Source organism: Lemur catta, chromosome 15, assembly GCF_020740605.2.
Source record: "Lemur catta isolate mLemCat1 chromosome 15, mLemCat1.pri, whole genome shotgun sequence".
NCBI lineage: Eukaryota > Metazoa > Chordata > Mammalia > Primates > Lemuridae > Lemur > Lemur catta.
Genome location: NC_059142.1, coordinates 24,774,676 through 24,797,377, shown reverse-complemented (window position 1 = coordinate 24,797,377; position 22,702 = coordinate 24,774,676). Strand labels below are relative to the sequence as shown.

At 36.7% G+C, this 22,702-nt stretch overlaps 1 protein-coding gene across 2 annotated transcripts in view; it reads right to left on the bottom strand.

Annotated features, from left to right (window-relative positions):
* Positions 1–22,702, bottom strand: part of ACACA (acetyl-CoA carboxylase alpha) — a 231,332-nt gene that overhangs the window by 97,253 nt on the left and 111,377 nt on the right. For both annotated transcript variants that reach the window (XM_045525552.1, XM_045525551.1), the window contains 6 exons: positions 15,847–15,870; positions 13,040–13,183; positions 12,171–12,267; positions 11,157–11,264; positions 6,356–6,412; positions 6,072–6,116 (listed from right to left, as the gene is read on the bottom strand). In XM_045525552.1, the coding sequence (XP_045381508.1) occupies positions 6,072–6,116; positions 6,356–6,412; positions 11,157–11,264; positions 12,171–12,267; positions 13,040–13,183; positions 15,847–15,870 (475 nt within the window). The remainder of the gene's footprint in view (positions 1–6,071; positions 6,117–6,355; positions 6,413–11,156; positions 11,265–12,170; positions 12,268–13,039; positions 13,184–15,846; positions 15,871–22,702) is intronic.

Sequence of the window (22,702 nt, the reverse complement as noted above, 5' to 3'; positions counted from 1 at the left end):
GTGTTGCTCTTGGCCAACCTGGCAAATAAAACCAATATACCTTTATGCTACAGCCATTGCAAGAGTAGTTACGGGACTGATTTCCCAAGTTTCTCCTTAAGAAACTCTTAAAATGTAAACTAGTCAGATAGCATAGAATCCTCAGTCCATGATTTTTTCACATGCATTCTCTAGTCAATAATTTCAAGGGTTTAAATAACATTTCAAGACAAAGAAAAGTACAAGATGCTACTTTGGTCACTACCACTATATGTCTAGGAAAGAATGGAGTGGAACTAGTGAACTTGTAATCATTAGGTCTTACTGCTTTTTTGTAGGGCATTATACAAGAAAGCAGCCAATTTACTAGAACCTTATTAATTAACAAAGATGAATTCAATTAGCAGAGTTCATTAGTTTCTGAAATTTAACTTATTAACACCAAATACCTCTGTTTCTCGGATGGGAAGCTCTACTGGCAGTGTTGGAATCAAGTCATTACTATTTGCCTCTATAGAAGTTTCATTAGGCATCTTCTCCATTAAGAGTGCAATATAATCAAATACATGTACAAGGCGGAGACCAGGACTAGCTACCTACATACCCTCAATGAGCTTTAGGAACCATGAAAGAAACATGGACTGAAAATCTTCTAGGTGGCAGGCATTCTTGTGTGTTGTCCCACCCAATGCTCTCAACAACCTCTAGAGGTAGGTATCATGACCTTCACTTTTCAGATGAGGAAACCCTGGCCAGGGATCACAGAGCCAGAAAATAAGCTTGGGTCTCTCTTACTCCAGAGTCCACGCCCTTTCACCTCTCAAGGGCAGACCGTTACCTTTCTATTCTTGTTACAATCCAAATTCCTTATTTAGAGGATTTCTCTTTCTTAAGACAAAAAACAGAAATTAAGACTTTAAAGAAAAAAAAGCAGAAAACAAATGAACAAAGCAAAACTCATGCTGAAAACTTGTGTCTCTTGAATTGACTGAAATCTTCTTGAATACTTTCCACAGGTATTCCACATCACCTTCACCTTAACTAAAGCTTGCACAGTTAATAACCCTTTTTACATCTTCCTTGGTATTTTAACTGTAAAACTACATTTAACAGACTTCTAGGAGATCATTTACCAAGCCCAGAGAAATCCCTTGGCCAAGCTTGGGTCTTTAAAAGCACTTAAAAGTGGATTTTAAACAGGACTGATCTTTTACTAATGAAGTGTTGTTCTAAATAATCCTCTTCCCCCACCCCTGACTCCCACCCAATGATAGAGAAGCACATGGGAATGGCTTCAAGGTTAAGTAGAAAGCATTCAGCTGAGTTGGCAGTAGATTTCACACTCGTGGCTTTATAGAATCTAATTTTGGTTTTATTCTAAAGAGGTATAGCTTTCAAAGCATTACCTAAAAAGTAACACATGTCAAAAAAGGAAGGATAACAAAATCTTTCCAAGGAACTCTCTGAAAGAAAAGTCGAGGAACATGATAATACAATCTTTTAAGCACACAATTTTCTATTCTGCCTGAATTATTATTAGGGAGTTAATTAAAATATTTATTTAGTTATATCATTTATTCAATTATGTACATTTGTAGGATCAAAACTATTTCCCTTTAAAAATAAAACAGTAATAAAAAATGCTTTATCTTCCATTAAGAAAATTTGTAGTAACTAAAAGGTATGTAAAGCAGTTTGAATAGAAATACCTTAAATACAAATAATGAAGAAATTGACTAATTCCTGGCAGGGTTGGGGCAACAACTACCAATTAGAAAAGCCAATTTCATTAAGGTTAGCCAAGAAAAGGTATCATGAGACAAAATAATCAAACGTTTTTCCAGTTGCACTTGTGAAGATCAGCAAACTTTTTTTTTTAACTTCTGTGGAAATTTTTAGCTCCACAGTAAAATCCTCAGTTTAAGTATTGAATATTTAGAACAGGAGATGGCAGGACCTTCTGTGCAACGACAAAGCAGGACTATCAAGCAATTCTTTGGGAGACTTGGAAGTCTGAAGACTTTTATAGAAAGTCACCTCTTTTGGCACTCAAAAATCACAGATAATATAGAAAAGAAAAAAAATCCCCAAGTCTGATCCTCCGGTTTAGTAAATTCCTTCATCCCAATATATCCTCATAGTGCCAATTTTTCCACTAACAGTATTCATGCTTATTCCATCACTAATGTAATTGCTTTCCAGGCATTCTACTAGTGTTATGGGCAAATATCATAATTGAATATACACAAAGAAAAACCCTTTTAGTGTTCTGGTATCAAAAAACAAAAGAATGCAACATTTCTCAGGAAGAAATTATACCCCTGCTGTGTTCTAATCAGCCAACCATCATCAAGACAATCAAAATAATTTGCCCAAATTAGCCAATCAAGACACCCTGCAAATCAGAGAATGTGAAAACCTGCAACAAAAAACATCATAGCTGATTATGATACTAATAATCGTGTTAAAAACCTAATGAGATGAAGAAATTGGGAGCTTGCTGGTGCAATTGTCTTTTACCTTAACATGCTGAGAACTAATTATATAGACTGTAATTAAAACAAAACCCCAAACCAAATCTTCTGAAAACTAATAGTTGGTCCACTAGCAAACAGAACTACCTTTTTAAAAAAAAAAAAAAAAAAGAAAGAAAACAACTACTAATTATGGTAACTCTTCCTGGTAGTGAGTCCTTCCATCAAGGCCCAAATAATCCAAAACATCTAATTTGAAAGTGGAGCCACTCACACGACAATCATTAAACTACAACAGTCTCTCAGGAGTTTTATAGCAATTTAAAAAACTCATGAAATTTTACAAGCAAGAAACAAAAGGAAACATTTTATTAACATGCAATACTGTTTGATTTAGAATATCATCATGGTTTTGGGACCTAATGATTTTGTTTAGATGATAAAGGATAAGAAGAAATCCTGAAAATATGCATTTTGGTATCTTCGATAAAACTTTGCTGGAAAAAATATGGAAAGCTTCAAAAAAAGCATAATACTGCATCTCAGTCAGATAGCACTTTCTGCTGTACTTCTGGAATTGCAGATCTGAAACAAGTGACACTAACAGAGAGTGAGTTGATGAGTTTTAACTAACCTAAAAACTGTAGAGCTGCAGTTCAGATAGCTGCAGCAATTCAAGGGGCCTCTTTTACATTCATGGCTTTGATCTTTTTTTTTTTTTAATTTGAAGAATATATTTACAATGAGAGACTTGTTTTTCCTCAAACTTTCTGTTTAAATATCAATGTTAAGCAGTTATTCAAGTCCCATTATGGGCACTTGATTTAATCAGATGGTTATGGAAACAGGCTCAACACCAAGCCTCCTTAACACTCGTGAATATTGCTGTCAGCATGAGTCTCCATGTAGAGCCAGGAGACTAAGGCTGCAGCAGAACATACTTTCTGGGCAGCTTTCTGGGGACTATGGTGGTTAAACAATGAGGTCTTGGAAATGTGTACAGCATCACTGGCATCTGAATAAACACACCTAACAATGCACGCACTCCCTAGGAACCTCTACTCTTGTCTGGCGCTCACTTGTCTTGTTCTGGTTCTGAGGCAGTCTGAAGGACAGACTTTGTAACAACACAGCTTGTTTCATTCCACCAACCAATGTTCTTGAACCAAACTTGGTAACCCTCCTCCTCTCCTTGCCCCCTCATGTGCACATTCTCTCTTCTATTCAATAATATAGGGATTTCACAGTGTAGAACATGGGAGGCTGCGTACATCACAGTGGATTACCAAGAAGCCAAAGAGATCAAGGAATTCATCTCTAACACTCCCAGAAATCTTCCTCTTTTTCACACTACACTAACTACAGGGCAGGCACACATCAGATGACATGACAGAGGCTAAGCATCCTTCATGAATGGCAAGCTACCACCAGCAGGTGAATCCACAGTAGTACCATGACAATGACCCCTACTTTCTGCCAACGCTTCCCAGCTATTGTAGATCCTGAACAGAGTTCAGTAAAAGTTGCCCTTGCCCTCTGGAAACCACTAATCATGTTTAAGCAGACTAACATAAAAACACCCCAAGTCCTCTGCCATTCAATTCTTTAGAGCAAATGCAGTCCACACCTAAACCTAATGTTCTCTAGGCTCTAAGGCAGCCTTTTCTACACTCATGACAAATCAAGTCACTTGACAATTTAACTAATTTCCCACTTTATGCCACTATAAATAGGAACCAGACAATGATTGCCAGGGAAGACCCCCTGCTGGCCTCATTTCCTAGCAGATTTTGCCTATACACGTCCCTATTCAACCTAAATCCAGAAATATCAGGATAGCTGGGAGAAAAAAATATTTTAAAGCTGTTAGATATACTCTAGGACACGACATAGATTCAGAGATAAGAAAGGGGATTTTTGTATATGTTTTACATATGCAAATAAATTTAAAAAATAATGTCTATGAGAACTAATCGCTTTGGCTTTTTAAACATTTTAGTGGACAGTTTTCAATGATCATGGAATGCTTACAGAAAACAGTTAGTATGCTATAGATGTGAAGACTCCTTCTGAACCATTAGCAAAAAGGAAAATAATTTTACAAATTCAGTGTAATTCCCCAGAATAATATGCTATTATTTGAAAGCCATTGATAAAAAGAAAAATCATGGTAACATTTAAGAACCTAGCACAATACTCTTTCAAAATCCAGGAACTGGCTTTGGCATCTCTACCTTAGTTCTGATCAGCATCTACCGGCCACAGTGTTTATTCATGGGCTCTCATATTCTATTCCCAAGTATCACTTTTATTCTCTAAGCTCCTGATTTTTCTTCCTAAAGCCCCAGGGTTCTCTTTAAGCTCCTCATACTTCTCCACTGATTTCGTTTCCTATCTAAAGTTATTGATTGATATATATCTGCACTCTGCTTGATTTCCTGACATCAATAACACAGGGGAGTTGTGTAGTCCATAACATTTCCTAAAGCATTTCAGAAAATCTTAGCTCTTTAGCTTGCAGGGTAGGCTCTCTTGTTTCTGTATAGACTAGACCAACAAGGTGAACTGTATGAAGAAAAACAAAATGTCAAGTGCTAGAGACCTAATAAAAACAAGGGCAATAAAATAAGGCAATCACACATAGGTCCTTCAGTTTAGAAAGTCCTTTCCAGATTCCCAAATGTTATCGTCATTACTGCAAACAAGCAGGGCTTGAAAACTAACTTAATTATCTTAATTGCCAAAACCAAATCAAAGAAAATTTTTATCAGGAAAACTAAGGCTTCCTAACATCCTCTGGAACCTTAGTTACATTAGAATCAATTTTTAATGAAATATTTTGACTATAATCAGTCATTTTGAGAATGGCATGTTAATTACAAACTGAATTTCTGGCCTTACTGCCGTCATCACACTGTGTATGATCATGTCAGCATGATCAGATGCCAGGTTATTAACTTAATTCTTAATTCTCTTTTAAATAAAAATTTTAATTTCATAAATATTAACAGTTAATTCAGTTGAATTGGAGAACAAGCAACAGAATGCTTAATTTTTATTTATTTCCTGTTTCTAAAATTAACATAAGAAAAAAATTAGCAATTTGGGCTCTGTTAATGCATTTTAAATAATAAATCATTGTTCTTCATAATTGAGAATTTTCAGTAATAGAACTTGAATCTATCTTTGGTAGAAGCCAAGACCCCAAAGTGCAATTGGCAGTTCTTGATTATTGATTTGCTATGTGCACAGAGGAAATTACTAGATATACTTCTCTACGAAGTTCACAGAAAAATTAAAAAAAAAAAAAAAAAAGAAATTACTAGTTGGCTCCTATTTCTACCTTATTCATCTGGATAAATGCATATGATCATTCTTAACTATTTCTCAGAAATATATTGAGGATTCATTAGAGGGCAAAAAGAAAAAATTATTAGCTAGAACATTCAGTAGGAAAACTGAATACTCATAATAATTTCTACAAGAAAAAGAACCAAATATCAGTCCAGCCCTTCCAACTCACACATATTCTGTTTAGATAATCAATGGCAAACAGATAAAACAGTAAGTAATCTTTCATTTTTTTTTTTATCTTTCATTATTAGTCCTTTTACTTACATGGAATCTCTGATCCACCTCATAGTTGACCTGTTTTCTGAAATCCTTTCAAATAAAAAACAGAAAGGAAGGAAAACAACAGAAGCTGATAATTAGTAATAAAATTAAAAACAAACTGAATAAAAGGTGATCAATTAAACTAATGTTTTTTGAAAATCAAATTTATAGAAAAACATTTATGTGCATAAATTCTATAAGTAAACATATTTTTAATCCCATTTTTATTAAGCTTTTAGCAGCAGTATGAGAAATATTAGAGAGGTACAGTTCACACATGTCAATACCTTTTGTGCAACCAGGAAAGTAAGGCGTCGGATCCCGTGCTCAACCAGGGTAGCTTTCTATGAGCAAACGTGTAAAACAGAAGATAGATTAGACTTCCATTCATGCTAAATTTTACCCCATCAGTCTTGGTAAGGCTCTGATTGGGCTAAGAACCCTTTTTGGATATCTACACCTTGGTTCAGTACTTTTAAACTTGTCAATAAACTAATCTCAATGTGGCTCCCGGGACTAAGTCTTATGGAATAGGGTTTATATTGATCTGAACAAAATTGAAAGAGAACTTTATGGAGGAGCAAGGGTCATATGAGGTCACCTAAGTTCTCTCAGAACTGATTCACATCAAGGTAGACCTTAACATAATTTCTGCTTAAAGAAATCACACTGTTGGGCATGTATTCAAATATGAAGATTAATATTGATACAGAAGCTAAATGAAATCAGGTAGAAGGAAAAGAAGAACTTTCTATAAAGCAGAAAACACAAGTCCTAAACTGTTGTTTAAATTATAGATATTATCTACCATCAGTTACAGCCTTCCTAGAACTCAATCTAATAAATCCTAACTTTTCAGTTCTTCTAAAACAGTTCCCCTACTTTACATGAAGATGTATTTTTTTAAAAGGTTCTCTTTAAAAATTATTTAAAGTAATGTTTAATAGGCTTTTAATTTGGGGATTATTATATCTCTATATGGCGTAGGGAAGCAGTATATTAGAAGTCAACAAAGACCAGCAGTTTCAAGATGCTTCACATGAGTGTTGGGTCTCTGGACCTAGGCTTTCCTCTCTCCTATACTGCTCATTTACCTCAAAAGGCAGAGACAAAGAAACAGATTAATGAATTAAGTAAAACACATGCTTTTAATTTTAAAGGTCCCTAACAAAGAGGGAGTATATGGCAACAAGTAGGAAAGCAATCTTACCAGCTGAATATGTGAATAGTTACAAATAGGAAAAAATATGTGGATTTTTGCAATGTACGTTCATACTTTAGTGTGATTACATTTCTTGCTATAACTCTAACCAAGGGATATATTCATATGCCAATTCTTTTTATTTTTCCTTTAGAGACAGGGTCTCCTGGGCTCCAGTGATCCTCCTGCCTCAGGCTCCTGAGTAGCTGGGACTACAGGTGCATGCCACCATGCTCAGCTAGCATAAGTCAATTCTTAACATTCCCAATACCATATGCATTTTTTAAAATCCAAATTGGCTTTCCCTCATAAATAAGCACATTCCTGGGTCATTTCCTCCTATTTATCCATGTTTGCTACGGTACTGCTGAGTAATAAAATTAATTTTATTAAAAGCATAAGCAAAAGGTAACTGGAGAAATTAATATTCTATAAACAAATTCTAATAATAAATTTCCAGGTCAAATATAAATAAGTTTTGGTTTAGCCACACTTAAAAATTATCTGTACTGTCATTATATCCCTTGCTGTTAATTAACCAAGTATTGACACTACAGTAAGAAAAAACTGCATTGAAAGAAAGCGGGTGTGGTGGCTTTCGGTTTGCAGTGTGCCCGGGAACAGAAACATTTCTTCTGATACCAACAAAGAATTCTACTACAGTCAAGTCCTTCAAAGACAAGCATCAATAGCTATGTTCTGGCAAGGGAAGAAAATAACTTTAATAATGCCATGATTTAAAAGCAAAATTGTTATTGCTTTTAAAATTCCACAAGTGGCTGACAATAACAGCAGAGCAACAGGATTCTGATTACATTGTAATAATGTGGGTCTCACAGCAAGTCCACAGCTATTACCCAGCGATTAGGCGTCAGCACCTGGAGAAACTCCATTTACACTGACTGCTTCAATCTCCTCCACAAGTCATTTACAAATATATGATCCTAATTTCTATGAGAGAAAAAAAGACATGCTGGGACTAGAAGATTATTTGGACAATTTGGATCAACCTATTTGATAGTTTAATGTGTGCTTTACAAAAAAACTTTTTCTAAACTGCTAGGAGCATGATCATGAAGTGAAAAACAAAACTAGTTATCACTTCAGCTTTTTTTTAAATTGCTTTTCTTTCCATATATGTGTGTGTGTGTGTGTGTGTGTGTGTGTGTGTGTGTGTGTGTGTGTGTGTGTGTGTGTGTGTGTGTGTGTATTTAAATAAGGAGATGAAAAGGCCAAATATTCCTGTATAAGCACAGTACCTAATGTGGTTAATAGCTTGTCCATAGCATGGAGTGTCAGCACAGTCTACCCTTACCTTTCTGAATAGCCTTAGGCAAAGACATTGGATTTCTCTGTGCCTCAGTTTACAAGTCCAGTAAAGGACAAAGGCAATTTCTTATTGGTCATTAATGTTACAATGTAGTGAAAATGAACAAACTATCTCTTTAAATCAATGTGTGATGATATAGAACACTTAGATCTGAGGGTAAAAAAAAGCCAAAAGTTGTGGTCAAATTATGGAAAAGCAATCAATGCCTCCAAACCTGGGAAGAAACTTTTATAGATTATTTCATGAAGCAGCAGCTACACACATACTGGGACTCTTCCAGCAAAGGTTACCTTGTTCTCTGGCTTTAGGTTAATTTTACGTAGTCACTACCCAAGGGCAAGAAGAAGGTAAATTTCTCTTCTAAAGAAAATCCCCAAGCATGTCTGCTACTTTCTCTTCTGTGGAAGTATCTTTTCCTCATGTTGGCCACTGCAATCCCATGATTTACGTGCTGTGAGAGCACCACGGAGTAAGTACTAAGACCCACATTAGTCACAAATTTAGCATTTTTTTCCTAGGTATTTACAATTAGCATTACATGATGTGAGTGCTAATGGCACTATTGTTTATACTGTTGAATTAAATTTTTAAAATATCTGTTGAGTTTTTTCTCTGTAACAAGCACCATGGACTAAGTGTTGTCCACTCAAAGAGAACACATGGATCTTGCCATTAAGGACAGTTTAAGAGGGCACATCAGCATCTATCCCATACACAGTGAAATGTAACTAGATTATTGTGGGGTTTCTGTTTTTGTTTTTTTTTTTTTTTTTTTTGACTGGGCTAGAGTGCCGTGGTGTCAGCCTAGCTCACAGCAATCTCAAACTCCTGGGCTCAAGCAATCCTCCTGCCTCAGCCTCCCAAGTAGCTGGGACTACAGGCATGTGCCACCATGCCTGGCTAATTTTTTCTATATATTTTTAGTTGCCTGGCTAATTTCTTTCTATTTTTAGTAGAGACGGGGTCTTGCTCTTGCTCAGGCTGGTCTCGAACTCCTGAGCTCAAACAATCCTCCCTCCTCGGCCTCCCAGAGTGCTAGGATTACAGGCGTAGATTACTGTTTTAAGCATGCTGCTCCAGTCCCTCCAACTGGACCATAAGCATCTTTGGGGCGAAGAATGTGTCATTTACTAAAGCACCTAGATCCGTGCCCTCAAGAGCTGACATTAAAGACTTAAATTCCAGCTTTGCTCTATCATCTTCCAGTTGGTGGCCAAGGGGCCTTAATTTCTCTGAACTTGAGCCTTTCCCATGTGTTCAGTTGGAATAATTTCTGATTAATCAATACCATGGGATTGTAGTAAGGTACAAAGAAAAAAAAGTTAGATAGAGGTCTTTTGTAAATAAAAAGTATTGCTAATAAGTGTATGTGGACCAATTATAAATTCAAGAGAGAAAAATACATTTATTTTGGTTAGGGCTACTCAGAAGTCCTCATCAAAGAGGTGAAATTTGAGACAGTTCTTAAGACAAATAGGTAAACATTCCAGGTGAAAGGCAATGGAACAGATGAAGTAAACAAGGCAGATGAGACAATAAAGACTTAGTTTCGCAAAATGCCAAAGGTTAGAATGTTGGCCTCTCTTAATATGCTTAAGTTAAGTATCAAGTTAAGGTGGTATTCTGAAGGTAAGAAAGAATCATGGTTGAGTGGGAAAATAACACAGTAAGAGGACATTTTAGACATTTAATTTTGTGGCGGTGAGCAGAATGGAAACTGGAGGGAGAAAGTGAAGGAAGATAGGTAGATCACAAGTAAACCCCTTGCATTGTCTCAGGTGTGAGACAGTAAGGGTTTAAATTAAAAAGATGGCAGTGCGAATTTTAAAACTGAAAAGATGAAAAGGAGAAAGGGTAAGAAACACTTCAAAGAAAAACTAATAGACCTTAGTGACTGAATAGATATAAACACACATGTACAGACTGTGGGTAGAGGGGTAGAATAATAGAATGTCAAAGAAAAGGAAGAAGTCAATCATTTCTGAATGATTGGGAATAAGGGTTTGGTTAGTTGTGGGGTGTTTTGTTTGCTTTTGTTTTATGGGGAGGGGGTTTGAGGTGGATGAGAAGAGGTGAAGAAAAATTATAGAAATTTAAATTTAGACTACAGATTTTGATATCCAAATGACATAAAATTGAGAGGAGGATGCAAGTATAGCTGATGTTTATTTTCAAGGGAGGGGAAGAAGGGACATAGAAGGGACCTGAGCTAGGCTTGGTCATGTGGAGTTAAGTCACCAAAGGAAAATATTCAACAGGTGATTGGAAATTCAAGACTGGAGCTCTGGGAGAGATATAGGAACACAAGTTCCCTTAAAAACATTTTAAATATTTGAGTTCTACATTTCTGGACGTAAAAAAGATACTCATTATGTATTATTATTACTTAGGAATTTTATCCCTACGGGCAGACCTTGCCATAGTTCTGATAGTACTGATAACAGACATAGCCATTATCAGTGATAGGCCTTACAAGTAGCAAGTGATAAAGGATAGCTACGACATACAGCCAGAAGGAAGGAGGCCGTCACCAGCTTCCACCCAATCAAGGACTTACATTTTGCTGGGTAAACTCTCTGAACATAGCTGCCAGTCTGTCATCCTCAATATCACAGTCAGTCTTGATAGCCACATTCAGAATGTGAATTGGTTCATCCCTGGGGACCTGTAATCCAAGAACACAAGCCAAAGAAATTATGAAGCTCGCCAATACAGAAGCAGAGAGAAGTTATAGTTTTTGGTAGAATACTTGAAAATGAGCTATACCCCACAGGATGTTTTGGTTTGGCCATCAGTAGCATAAGTAAATTGAAACCACTGCCCAACACCCACAACAGAGATTAAATAAAGTAAAGCACACAACTTTTAAAAGGTAAGGCAGTAAAGGCATTAGTTACAGATGGCCCCAAATCTTGACTTGACATGAACTTGAAGATCACTGTTTCAATTTTTTCACCAATAAAATGGAGGTGAAACCATTTGCCACACTCTTCACAGAATTTGAAGGAAAGTGAGTTAAAGAAGCCATCTGAACATATTCCCACATATTTCCTTATAGTGTACCAACAATAGAAATATCAAACCATAAAAAAAAAACATCGTAGTGAAAGAACAGAACAATTTGTTTACTGAGAAATGAAAAGAAGGGATTTAATAAAAGGACAAAGTCTTAAACAAAATGCCTATTTTTTTTTTTTAAGAATCTAAAACCCACTATTCACTAAGGACTATGAGAGCACCACTATGCAAAGATACAAGCTATCATTGAGTAAGAATGCCAGTAACCACAGCTAAAATCCTTAAAACCACATTCAGAGACCGAGAGGCAGCTACAATGGATACAGCTAAGCTCATGCTACACTATGGATTCCAAAAGTTAATATAGTTTTTAAAACTTAGAATTTGTAGTTCTACCCATTTCCAAAAAATGCTTTTGATAAGGCACACAAAATTAAATAATATGAAGTAGGGTAAAAAGATGAATCCTTCTCTATTATGTTCCAAAGTCAGAAAGATAGTACATGTAAGTACAAGTCTCATGTCTGAAGAAATAAAGCAGTCTCCACTATACCTTATCTTCATCATATAGAGACGTGTGACCTGCCTCAGGGAATGTGGGGCTCTGGGGTGGGGAATCACAGAAGCAGCCCATCACTTCATCGAAGATCCTAAAAAATACCAGAGAAACACCCACCATGAAAACCTAAGTGGCAGGAAACTAATGCTGCCATTGCCGGCTCAGTCTAAAAGAATAATCTATCTTACCCTGTGCTCGATAGTTAACTGAATAGAATCACCAGTGGCTAGAGGTGACATGCAAGATTTCACCAAGTAGCAGAAATTAGGAGGATGGATTGTTTAAACTTTAATAAACCATATATATTTTTTCTTTTTAAAAAAGAATGATCTAAAGCTTTTTTGTTTTGTTTTTTTCATATGTAAGATACGGGCACTGCTGTCATCATCGGTCTTAAAGTAACAGAAAGAGCCTGGAACTGTAGCAGTGACAGACCAATGTAATTACCCCTCCCCCCAGGGTAATGCATCAGTATACATCAAGAGATAGATGCTGAATGCATTTAATCAAAAGATGTATGTCTCTGGTGGGGCTCACTCTACTGTTATGTTTAATTTCTCCTGACATTTCACTCATCACAGAGCAGACAGCTTCTTCTGTTAGCTCCTAAGGAAAAGATGGTTTTTGTTTGTTTCTTTTTTTCTGACCAGGCTCATACTATGGGTAGAGGCTTGTAGAGTCTGAAAGAGAGGCGGAAATGGAAGGATATGTACCTCTCTGAGGGCATATACAGCAAAGGCTACATCTCCTTAGCTGGTTCATGGCTATTCTGGGGACCTTTATTCATTTTGCAGAAAGCTGAGATCCCAAAACAGAGATGCCCATGGCTCTCCTTGTACAGACACAATTCCACAGTGTCTTACCTGACAAAATCCTCAAAAGTCCGAAAAGAGACCATTCCGCCCATCCGCTGACACGGTGGAGTGAATGAGTTGTCCAACAGCACATCGCTGACACTAGCTACATGAGTCATGCCATAGTGGTTGAGGTTGGAGGAGAAGGACATTCTAAATGGTAATTCAATCAAGTTCATTAGACAAGGAGGGTAGGAGTGAGGACTGGGAGAGTAACAGTAGGGAAAAGGAGCTAGGAGAAAACTGAAGTAGGGTCAGGTTACAGAGCAGGTTTGGTTTTTTACCCACTATGGATATGGTTGTCTTGCTAGACTCATGTTAACCCTTTCTTTGGAATTTCCCCATATAAAGTATATTTTCATCACTCCAAAATTTCTTCAAATAGAAACCTAAGGACTGTCAGGAATTTCATGGCAGTCTTTTAATACAATGACATTATGACATGTCTAATGAATGAATAACACATAGGGGTTAAAAACCATCCTGCGTCTTCCCCCTCCCTAAAACATTCCCTCCCTTAAAAGGCAATAAGCAAGCCAAGTGAGTTGTAACTATGTAACACTTAAGGCATTTTTCTCTATGAATTATAATAGATTAAGTATTCACAGATACAGAGATAGGTAGATATACGCATGTAAAACAATTTTAATTAAATCATTTAGAGTGGTTTAATAAATAATTATAAAAACATTATTTACAGTACAGAAACAAGTCACAGTCTATAAAAGAAACTTTACTGAGGTATTTACTTTTTCTTTAATGGGTTGGTAGGGATAGTTATTAGTATTATAATTCTCCCTTTTTGAAAGAGAGACCTTTTTCAACCCTGAATTGCAAAATTTTCTTTTTATAAGTAAACACTTACATATCAAAGCAAAAATATCTCCATAGAAAGCCCTTAATAATTTCCAGCAAGATACAAAAGGGCAGAGCATGGGTCTCAAAGTATGTGTAAGCATGACAAACAGTTGCTAAATGGAGATGCTGAAGAGAACTGAACTGATTTGTTCAATCTAAAAACATAATGGATCTGTATATTCCTTGATGTACCTCAGCAATATGTACTGATAAATAATACTGTAAAGTATTTCTGAATGCCCAATCAGGACAGCCTTTTAGGAAGGACCAAGCTAAAGGATGCCTCCAGGACTTGCCTGACAGGTTACTGGCATACTGATCCGAAGCAAATTCAGAGCAAGGCAATGGCACTTGAACTTTGGGAAACTGCCCCAAAAATCTCCTTGAAGTGCACCACCTGCAGTGTTGCAGGGGGAAGAGAGACAGCAATGTGGACTTGAGACCTAGGTACATAATTGTATTCTATTGCAAATCATAATTATAAAAGACAATGGAATTCTTTATGGGATGGGAGTGCTGCTCACACAGACTATAGAGACTGACACTCCAGGTTTTTATTCCTTTGGTGAATGATCACTATAGAAAAAGTACTTCATCTTTTGACAGTACTGGGGAATAGAAAGGCAGAGTGGGAGAGGAAACCATTGATATCATGAATGAAACAAACAAATGGAACACACATCAAGCAAGTCTTACACATGGTGCTCACTAGAAACTGGGATTCAGAGTTGCATTAACTCAGAAATGCCATCATCCCCCTCTTTTCTAGGATCACCAAATATATTTACTAAAGGAGCAAGTTTGTGAGGCATTGTATCTTTTCTATGTGCTTGGCATGACATAAGAAAGATAAAAGGGTTCCAGAAAACATTTAAAGGAACTCCCTCTGAGTAAGTTAACAAGCTGGGTTCATGGCAAACATGGGATTAAGTATCTTTTTCACTCAACTGGACCCCATGAGAAGTATTCAATATTCAGTTCTCCCCAACTACTACGCTCACAGGCCAGGGCAGCTAAAGGCAGGCAGGAATGAACCAAACCCACTCTCCAAGGAAATAGATTAGGGAACCAAATAAAAGCACTCCCTTTCCTCTCCACGTCCAAATTGGACTATAAAAGCTACAATCAGTTATGATTACTTAATATTTTAAAGGGAGAGGGGCAAAATAAATGTAAGCCTATAAATAGTTCCACGTGTAGCTGATTATTCACAAAGAGGTAGCCCCCAACTTATAATTGCTTTAGCATTTTGTGGATTCAATTCCAATCAGAATTGCTATCCTCTCAAACTTGCAATGTATTGCCTTGCTTGGCTCAGGAGGCAGGAGAACTCAAATTATTAAAATATCACTTGTGTTATATTGGCCTGGAAACCTCTTCACAGGGCTGAACACATCAAAACTTAAAATATACTTTTCCAATGTTAATCTTATTATAGGTTTGAAATAAAAATTGACTGTCTTATTATTGTAACACTTTAGAAAATTAACAAACTGATAAAACATGAGATCAGCTATTTCTGGATTTGTATTCCTCTGAAAGCAGCAGCAAATTAGAGAGACTAAAAATGGAAAAAATTATCAACAATTTGCCAGGATAGGAGTAACCTTAAGGGTTTCTCCTCTGAAAGCCCCAAACTAGATAGAGAACTTAGCAAAGGAAGATGTTTCCAGCAAAGCTGAACATCAGACAGACAAACCCCCTATCATATACATCTAGATGGGAGCTTTTCCATACTGAGGCTTTTCAAGTATTGCTTTTTGAACAGCTGAAGAAAAGCTGAAGACATGTTTTCCAAACAGAAAGAATAATTTAGTATGTCCAAAGGGGAGCTCAGGACTCCCTAGTAGAAGATAACACATTAGTTTGTCAATTGTTGTGTTATTTTTTCCTGGTTTCACTATTCTAAGATACAAAGAAGGTGCTTTTAATTGGAAAAGAAACTGAATATACGGTACCTGTTTAGCGTGGGGATGTTCCCTCTGTAATTAAACAACCACAGTTAGTTACTGATTGGTTAGTGAAAGCCATAATAAAAGAATTGTCAGAGCAGATACAGACCAGTCATGAGGAGCTCCAGTTTGGCAGCTCTGGCATTCAGGAGACACAATTAAGTGCTCATTACCCCTCCACCCCCAGGGTGCCTCCAAAAAGGCACGCCTCCTGACCTACCTCACCACAGCAGCTGTTGATGGAAAGGGTCAAAATGTATTTACCATGGATTTTTTTTATAGCTCTATTACAAAAAATAATGCAGAGTAGTGGTAAAACACAGGCTGATGAAAATTAATTTAAGCTATATGATATGGTATATTAACTTAAGCTTAAACAAGAAATATAATTCTTGACAAGATTCTTAAGGACTCTTCTTTTTGGTTCCCATTACTAAAGGTGTAATAAGGAGGTCCAGAGAAGTTGATTCCACGGCTCCTTCTACCTTAATTGCTTTTCTAGGATATGTGATTGACCTAAGAATTCATTTGCAAAGCAAAGAATCCAGTAATCTGGATTCCCTAGCTACCTGTTCTAAGTCTTTTTAACCATAGTCTTCCTCCCATGGTGGTGGGTGAGAAGGAGCATACTCTGTATTATGGGAGCTTAAAGGAACTGAAAATCATGCAGGAATGCAGTGATAAATGATTTTGTCAGTAGAGTGGTATAATTTGTTAAAATTAATTAATACTTCTTAATTAAATGAGTTTAGGGTAATAATGATTTTTTTTAAATTGCTGTTAGCTTAAAAACTCTAGGCTTCTCATAAATAAAACCTTACGTAAATTTCACTAGCCTTAGAAATTCCATATAAAGAAATGTGCCAAAATAATGAAAGAAAGACTAGGACAAGAATGGGAAACTACGAAGCAAGTCTCCTGAATTTTCTTTGGTCTTTGCCACTAACTCTTTTTTGAAAATTTGATGTCAGTCATTTCCCCAACTAAAAAAGAATCAAGCAAATAAAAATCCTTATTTTCAGTGTTAAAAGGGCAAAGTTATACTTACCACCCACAATTTAGGGGCATTGTAAGGGGGTTGATTGGTTGATAATTTAACCTTCTAACATTCCCTTATCAGCATTTAATCACTGTTGGGGTTTTCTGGCATACAGAGGACTTAATAGGCAGAACATAGTGGGTGGTGCTGATGATATGTGGGAAGGAGGATAGAGGGAGGAAAATGATGCACTTTCCATGGCAGTGAAAGGAGCAGAATAGACTGAGCTGGCCATATAAATAAAAAGCTGTGACATATCACTGCACACAAAATGTATACCTCATGTGATTTGTGAGTAGAAATGCTCTTTGCATCAAACCTGTATCACAGAGTGAATTCATAAGGCAGCAAGAGCAACCTCCGAGTGCAAAAATCTGAACCTTTGCTGTTCGGATTCCTTAAGCCTCTCACTCAGGACAATGAGTTTTATTTTATAAGAGATCCTTAGTTATTATATAATGCATTTGGCCCTCATCAATACATAAGAAGTATGCACAGGTTCTAGAGCAGAGGGAGGGACAGGTAAATGGAAAACTAACTGCAAATGCTAATGAGAATATAAAAAGGGGCCATCTGAACCGTCTCTCAGTTCAGAGAAGAAACCTACAACCAAAGAGGTCTCAAGCTCCATTCATCCAGATTTCTGGAGTTTAGAAACCAGTATAATCTCTCTCAACTGTTAACAAATTTCTTAAACTAATAAAATGGTCTCACTGCTTCTATCACTACACTCTAATCCCTTTGGGAGTCTTTATAGGACAAGGGCCGAGTTTGCAGTAGAAAAAGGCCTGAATTGAAAAGAACACCACCACCAATAAAAAGCCAGCCTTTCTCCATCAGCAATTCTCAAGCTCTTATACGGAGCACCGTGCTGCTTTGTTGTAAGAATTATGTGCCGTCTACACAGTATGGGATTAAAAGCAAAACTCCCAAATCTCCAGTTTTTAAAGGAATCATCCCAAATCAATCACGGAAGAGGTAAGTTTAGAGCCAGCTTATCCCCTTTGGTAGAATTAGACTCTATAGGGTCGTAGGGGAGATGAGCAGGGAAGGAAGGATAAACAATTAGAAGGTAGATACGTAGCCATGTCCATAATGATCATTTACATATTTTATAATCCTACACAAGGGCTATTTGATCAATTTAAGAATATGACACAGGTGGCATACTGCACACTACTGTGATATCAGAAAGGTAGATCCTATATAAAAATAAACTAAGGAATAGATTGTGCAGGAGTCAGATATTCCATTTATGTAGCTAAAAATAAAATAAAACCCTATTCCACTGCATACTCATCATGCAAAATTAATTGCTCAATCACTGATAAGGCAATCAACTATATTTTCAAATACATAAATGGAACATAAATTCACTTCTATAATCTGCTGTTTGGGCTATTCAAAATACTTATGATGATGAATCTTGCTTGACAATATTTTGATCAATATTGGAACCACTTTCCTTCTAGTAGATTAGCTCCATTTCACAGATGTGAAAACTGAGAAACCAAAGGGGATACTTTCCAAGGACACTGTTCAATATGGTGTTATAAACCACAATCTAGACCTGGCATTTTCTTATCTCAGTTCCCAAAGCTAGCATTCTGTGTCAATATAGACTTTAAAGAAGGACCAGAGAAATCCTTTGAATTCTGAGGTTCTTGGCATTAAGTCACCTCTGATTTTACTGATCTGTCTGCTCAGAATGGCTGAAGAGCTTCCTTCAATATGAATGCAAAGTCAGAGTTGCCGCCTGCTAGCTGAACCCTCTTTAATTTCAGGAACACTGACTTCTCGGGCAGTCACAAGTTCTCTGAGCCTTTTTACCATCCCCTCCAGCTGAATTTCATTTTGCTTGGTTCTAAGCTGGCCCTACATAAATCTTTTATCATACAAAAATGCTCCTGATTCTGTTAACTTCTAACTTGAAGAAGAAGAAAAAAAAAAAGACCCTATATGAAAATGATGGGGATGCATGCAAACAAGCAGTGGTTACATCAAGCTGTGACTGAAAGCCAGTATAGGGCAAATCTTTTGAAATCAGGCAGCAAAGCAGAATCAGAAGAGGTCGGCTGAATAACCTACTAGCAGTCACTAACAGCAGTGCCATAGGAGAAAGAGCTATTTGACTGACTGTGACCAGTGGTGGTCTTCTTGCCTGACTATATTTCTGTAGGAGAATCCAAATCACGAGCTGTAAAATACATCTGAACCATGTATTTCTATTGGCATCTCCCCCACCTCCTCCTTGCAGTTCAGATGCCCTTATTCCACTGCAGAGCTTTAGTTTACCATAAAATGATCATTGCTTCATTCATTTACAGCACCTCCAAAGGCCCTTCTTTGCTCTGCTGGAAGATTTTGCTCTTTTGGAAACAAGTACCCCAACAGGGGTACAGCATATTACTGCTGCCTGCTGTATAATTAGCTACAAACCCACAGCACAAAACTACAGGGATTTACAGGTGCCCTGGATTCTGCTTTTCCTTCCCCCTGGAATCAGCTACTCTTCCTTGACAAGAAGGGACCTTGGGCTACCTTAATGATATATTGAGAGTTTTAAACTCAACTCTCCAATCTTACGAGTCTTGAGTGCCAAAATAACACAGAGGAGACTAGAAGCTGAGCCATGGATACAGGAAAGCACTTTGGTAAGCACTTAAACCTGCTGAGAATCTTCTCTTCTGCCAGATGCTTGCATCTTATCAGCAGACTACCCTGAATGAAGGAAGCTAGCACTGTAGGATTTTATTTATTTATAGCTCATTCTGGTCTGCTAACTACAACCAAAGTGCTCCCATTGCTAAAAAATGCTGCAAGTTGAATGACTTTAGAGTGTTTCAGTACTGACCAAAGAAGGGTCTAATCTCTGAGTGTCAAAGATTATCAGAATTCTCAAGAATGGCGGCAGGCCATTATATTTATATGATAAAAAATTAGTCACATCGAAGGCTTCTATTTCTAATCTTTACAAATAAAAAGAAGGTCCAGAAGCTACCCACTGACAGCTGAACACTGAAGGTGCCAAGCAGCCTAAACTCAGCCATGACCAAAACATGTGCTATCAGGGGAGAAAACAGCCGACCTCTTCTGGATATAAGCCATGAGGAAAGGAAAGTACTTGAATTAAACATTATAACATGGAAGGCCAAATTCACAAGGAGCAAACAGCGGAGAAGGCGCAATGCAACCCAACTTAACTTAAGCATGGATTTCCATCTAGGAAATAGGTGGAAATAAACACCAATAGGTCCTCACCCATTATATATGTACAGAAACGTACAACAAAGTATACTTCCATCTCCTGCATCAACTTTGATGCTTTTCATTTGGATCACAGATTAAAAGTTAAAAAAATTACCCATGTTCACTAGTGTATACTTATAAAAATCATTTGGGGTTTTAAATTTTGTACTCCCAGACTGTCATAATATACAGAGCCATATGCCTAGCCTCAGAGTTATGGGAGAATATACTTTACATACATTTGTATAAATATAGATACATCTTAGAAGATCAAATTTAGGCTGACTGAAAAATTTAAGTGTTCCCAGATTATTTGGAGGCACTTAATATGTCCAAAACTAAGTGAAATCCTTAATGTCAAATGATTCAATGAATTGTCAAAAATAAAGACAATGAGGATGATGCTTCAGTGTAACAAGCTTTTGTATCTCCAGCACCAGTGGGTGATACTTGGGTTTCAGAATGGGAAAAAGGACAAACACACAACTTGGGCTCTAACCCCTGAGACTCACTGGAGGAAGAAAGAGAAAAAGGAATGTTGAATGATACAGTCTGAGCTCCAGGATTCATCAATGTAAAACATTAGTCGAACTCACAAAAGAGCTGGGCTCACAGAATCTTAGACAAGTGAATTAGGTTCTAAAAGTCTGGATAACAATAAAATGCTCTCTCAGTACATACAGCCCAGTTGTCCTATTCCTGCACTGAAAAATAACTGAAGAAATTCACTTCTCCTTCAAGAACAAGTCACTTTAAAAAAATTGTCACCTTAAAAAAAATCTCCTCCCTTCAAAAAAATTCACATACAATAGCACATAGCCTTTAAATGCTAAGAAGGTAAAAAAAGGAGACACATACACACACACACACACAAATATACACTTGTCACATGTATATAAACAGGTTTCTATCTATGCTTAAGTCCGACAAATCTCTACGGCTATTGTTCAAGTGAAGGGAATTTAAGAAGGGTAAATCCAGACCAGAGTTTCCCTGAGTGAAGTTTTAATAGGATCTTCTGGTGAATAAGACCTGGGGATACCAAATAAGTTGGAACTACAGTTCCCAGAAAAAATTTGGAAGTCTTGGGTAGAAGATCAAGAAGAAAACATACCTTGACTAAAGCATACCTAGCAAGGATGAAATAGGAAGTCATAGAGATTAAGAATAGACTAATTAGTAGTCTACTTTTTAAAAAAAATATTGAGGAGTACTAGAAAAGAATACAGTCTAATTATACTTAAAAATAAGATTAAATATCAAGCAATACAAAGCCCTACCACAAATTAAAACAAAAATGAAAAGGTACCAAACATGTTACCACACAGTGACCACCCAAGCGTGCTTAAAAGTGGTATCTTTTCCCTTCCTAAAGGCTGCCCCACTCATTTGCAATGTATTTTGCCTATTTCTCTAAAAATCAAAACAGGTTCTAATGAGATATGGGTCTTCAATCCAAATGGCAACTAAGGCATTTTCCTGAAAAAAATACTCTGCTGCTGTCAGTTTGCAGACAGAAAGCTATGTTTCATCCTAATCCATGGGGGCTAAATCACCTATCAAAAACAAACTACAGGAATGGAATTCTACCAGGTGACTCTATACACAATAAGAGATTGTATTCTTGCTTTGATATTGCAGCTAACAAAGATACTTCTAACAATACATTGGACAAATTCAGTCTACTTCAAATGAACACCTGGCTAAGAATGTAAAGACCAAGTACAAGGAAAGAAAATGCAAAAAAAATTGGTTAAACAAAAGTCTGTTTTCTATCCCAAGAATTTTTGATCTATGCTGGGCGTAGTGGTATACACTGGTAGTCCCAGCTACTCAGGAAGCTGAAGCTTGAGTTCAGGGATTCAAGACAAGACCAGCCTGGACAACATAGCAAGACTCCATCTCTTTGGGGAAAAAAAAAAAGAATTTTTCATTTGTTAATCCCAATTGGGAAAAAATATTATAAAATTCTGTCCTGCATTGGTAAGTAAAATATGTATCATTCATATGCCTATTCTCTATTCTCACTGAATAATTTTTAAAGCATACATAAAATATTATAGTGTAATATCTATTGTATCAGGTATGGATAATTCCTGTAATTCCTAAGAATAAGCAACATAAGAATCTCTCCTAGGTGTACTACCATTAACATAAAACAAAGAGTGTGACTGTCCTAATTAATTTTTGGTCTACAGTTGAGCTGTCCAATATGGCAGCCACTAGCCACATGTGGCTAGGGAGTGCTTGAAATATGGCTAGTCTCTATTGAGATATGCTGTACATATAAAACACACACTGAATTTCAAAGACTTATTATGAATAAAAGAATAGAAAATATCCATTAACAATTTTTAACACACATTGAAATGGTATTTTGGGTGTAATGGGTTAAATGTTATTCAAATTAATTTGTTTCTTTTTACTCTTTTAAGTGTGGCCAATAGAAAATTTAAAATTATACATGTGGCTTGCATTACATTTCTATTTGACAGTGTTGGTCTAGAAGTAGTGATTCTAAATTATAGGTGTTCATCAGAATTATCAGAGGAACTTTTCAGAAAGTGGTCACCT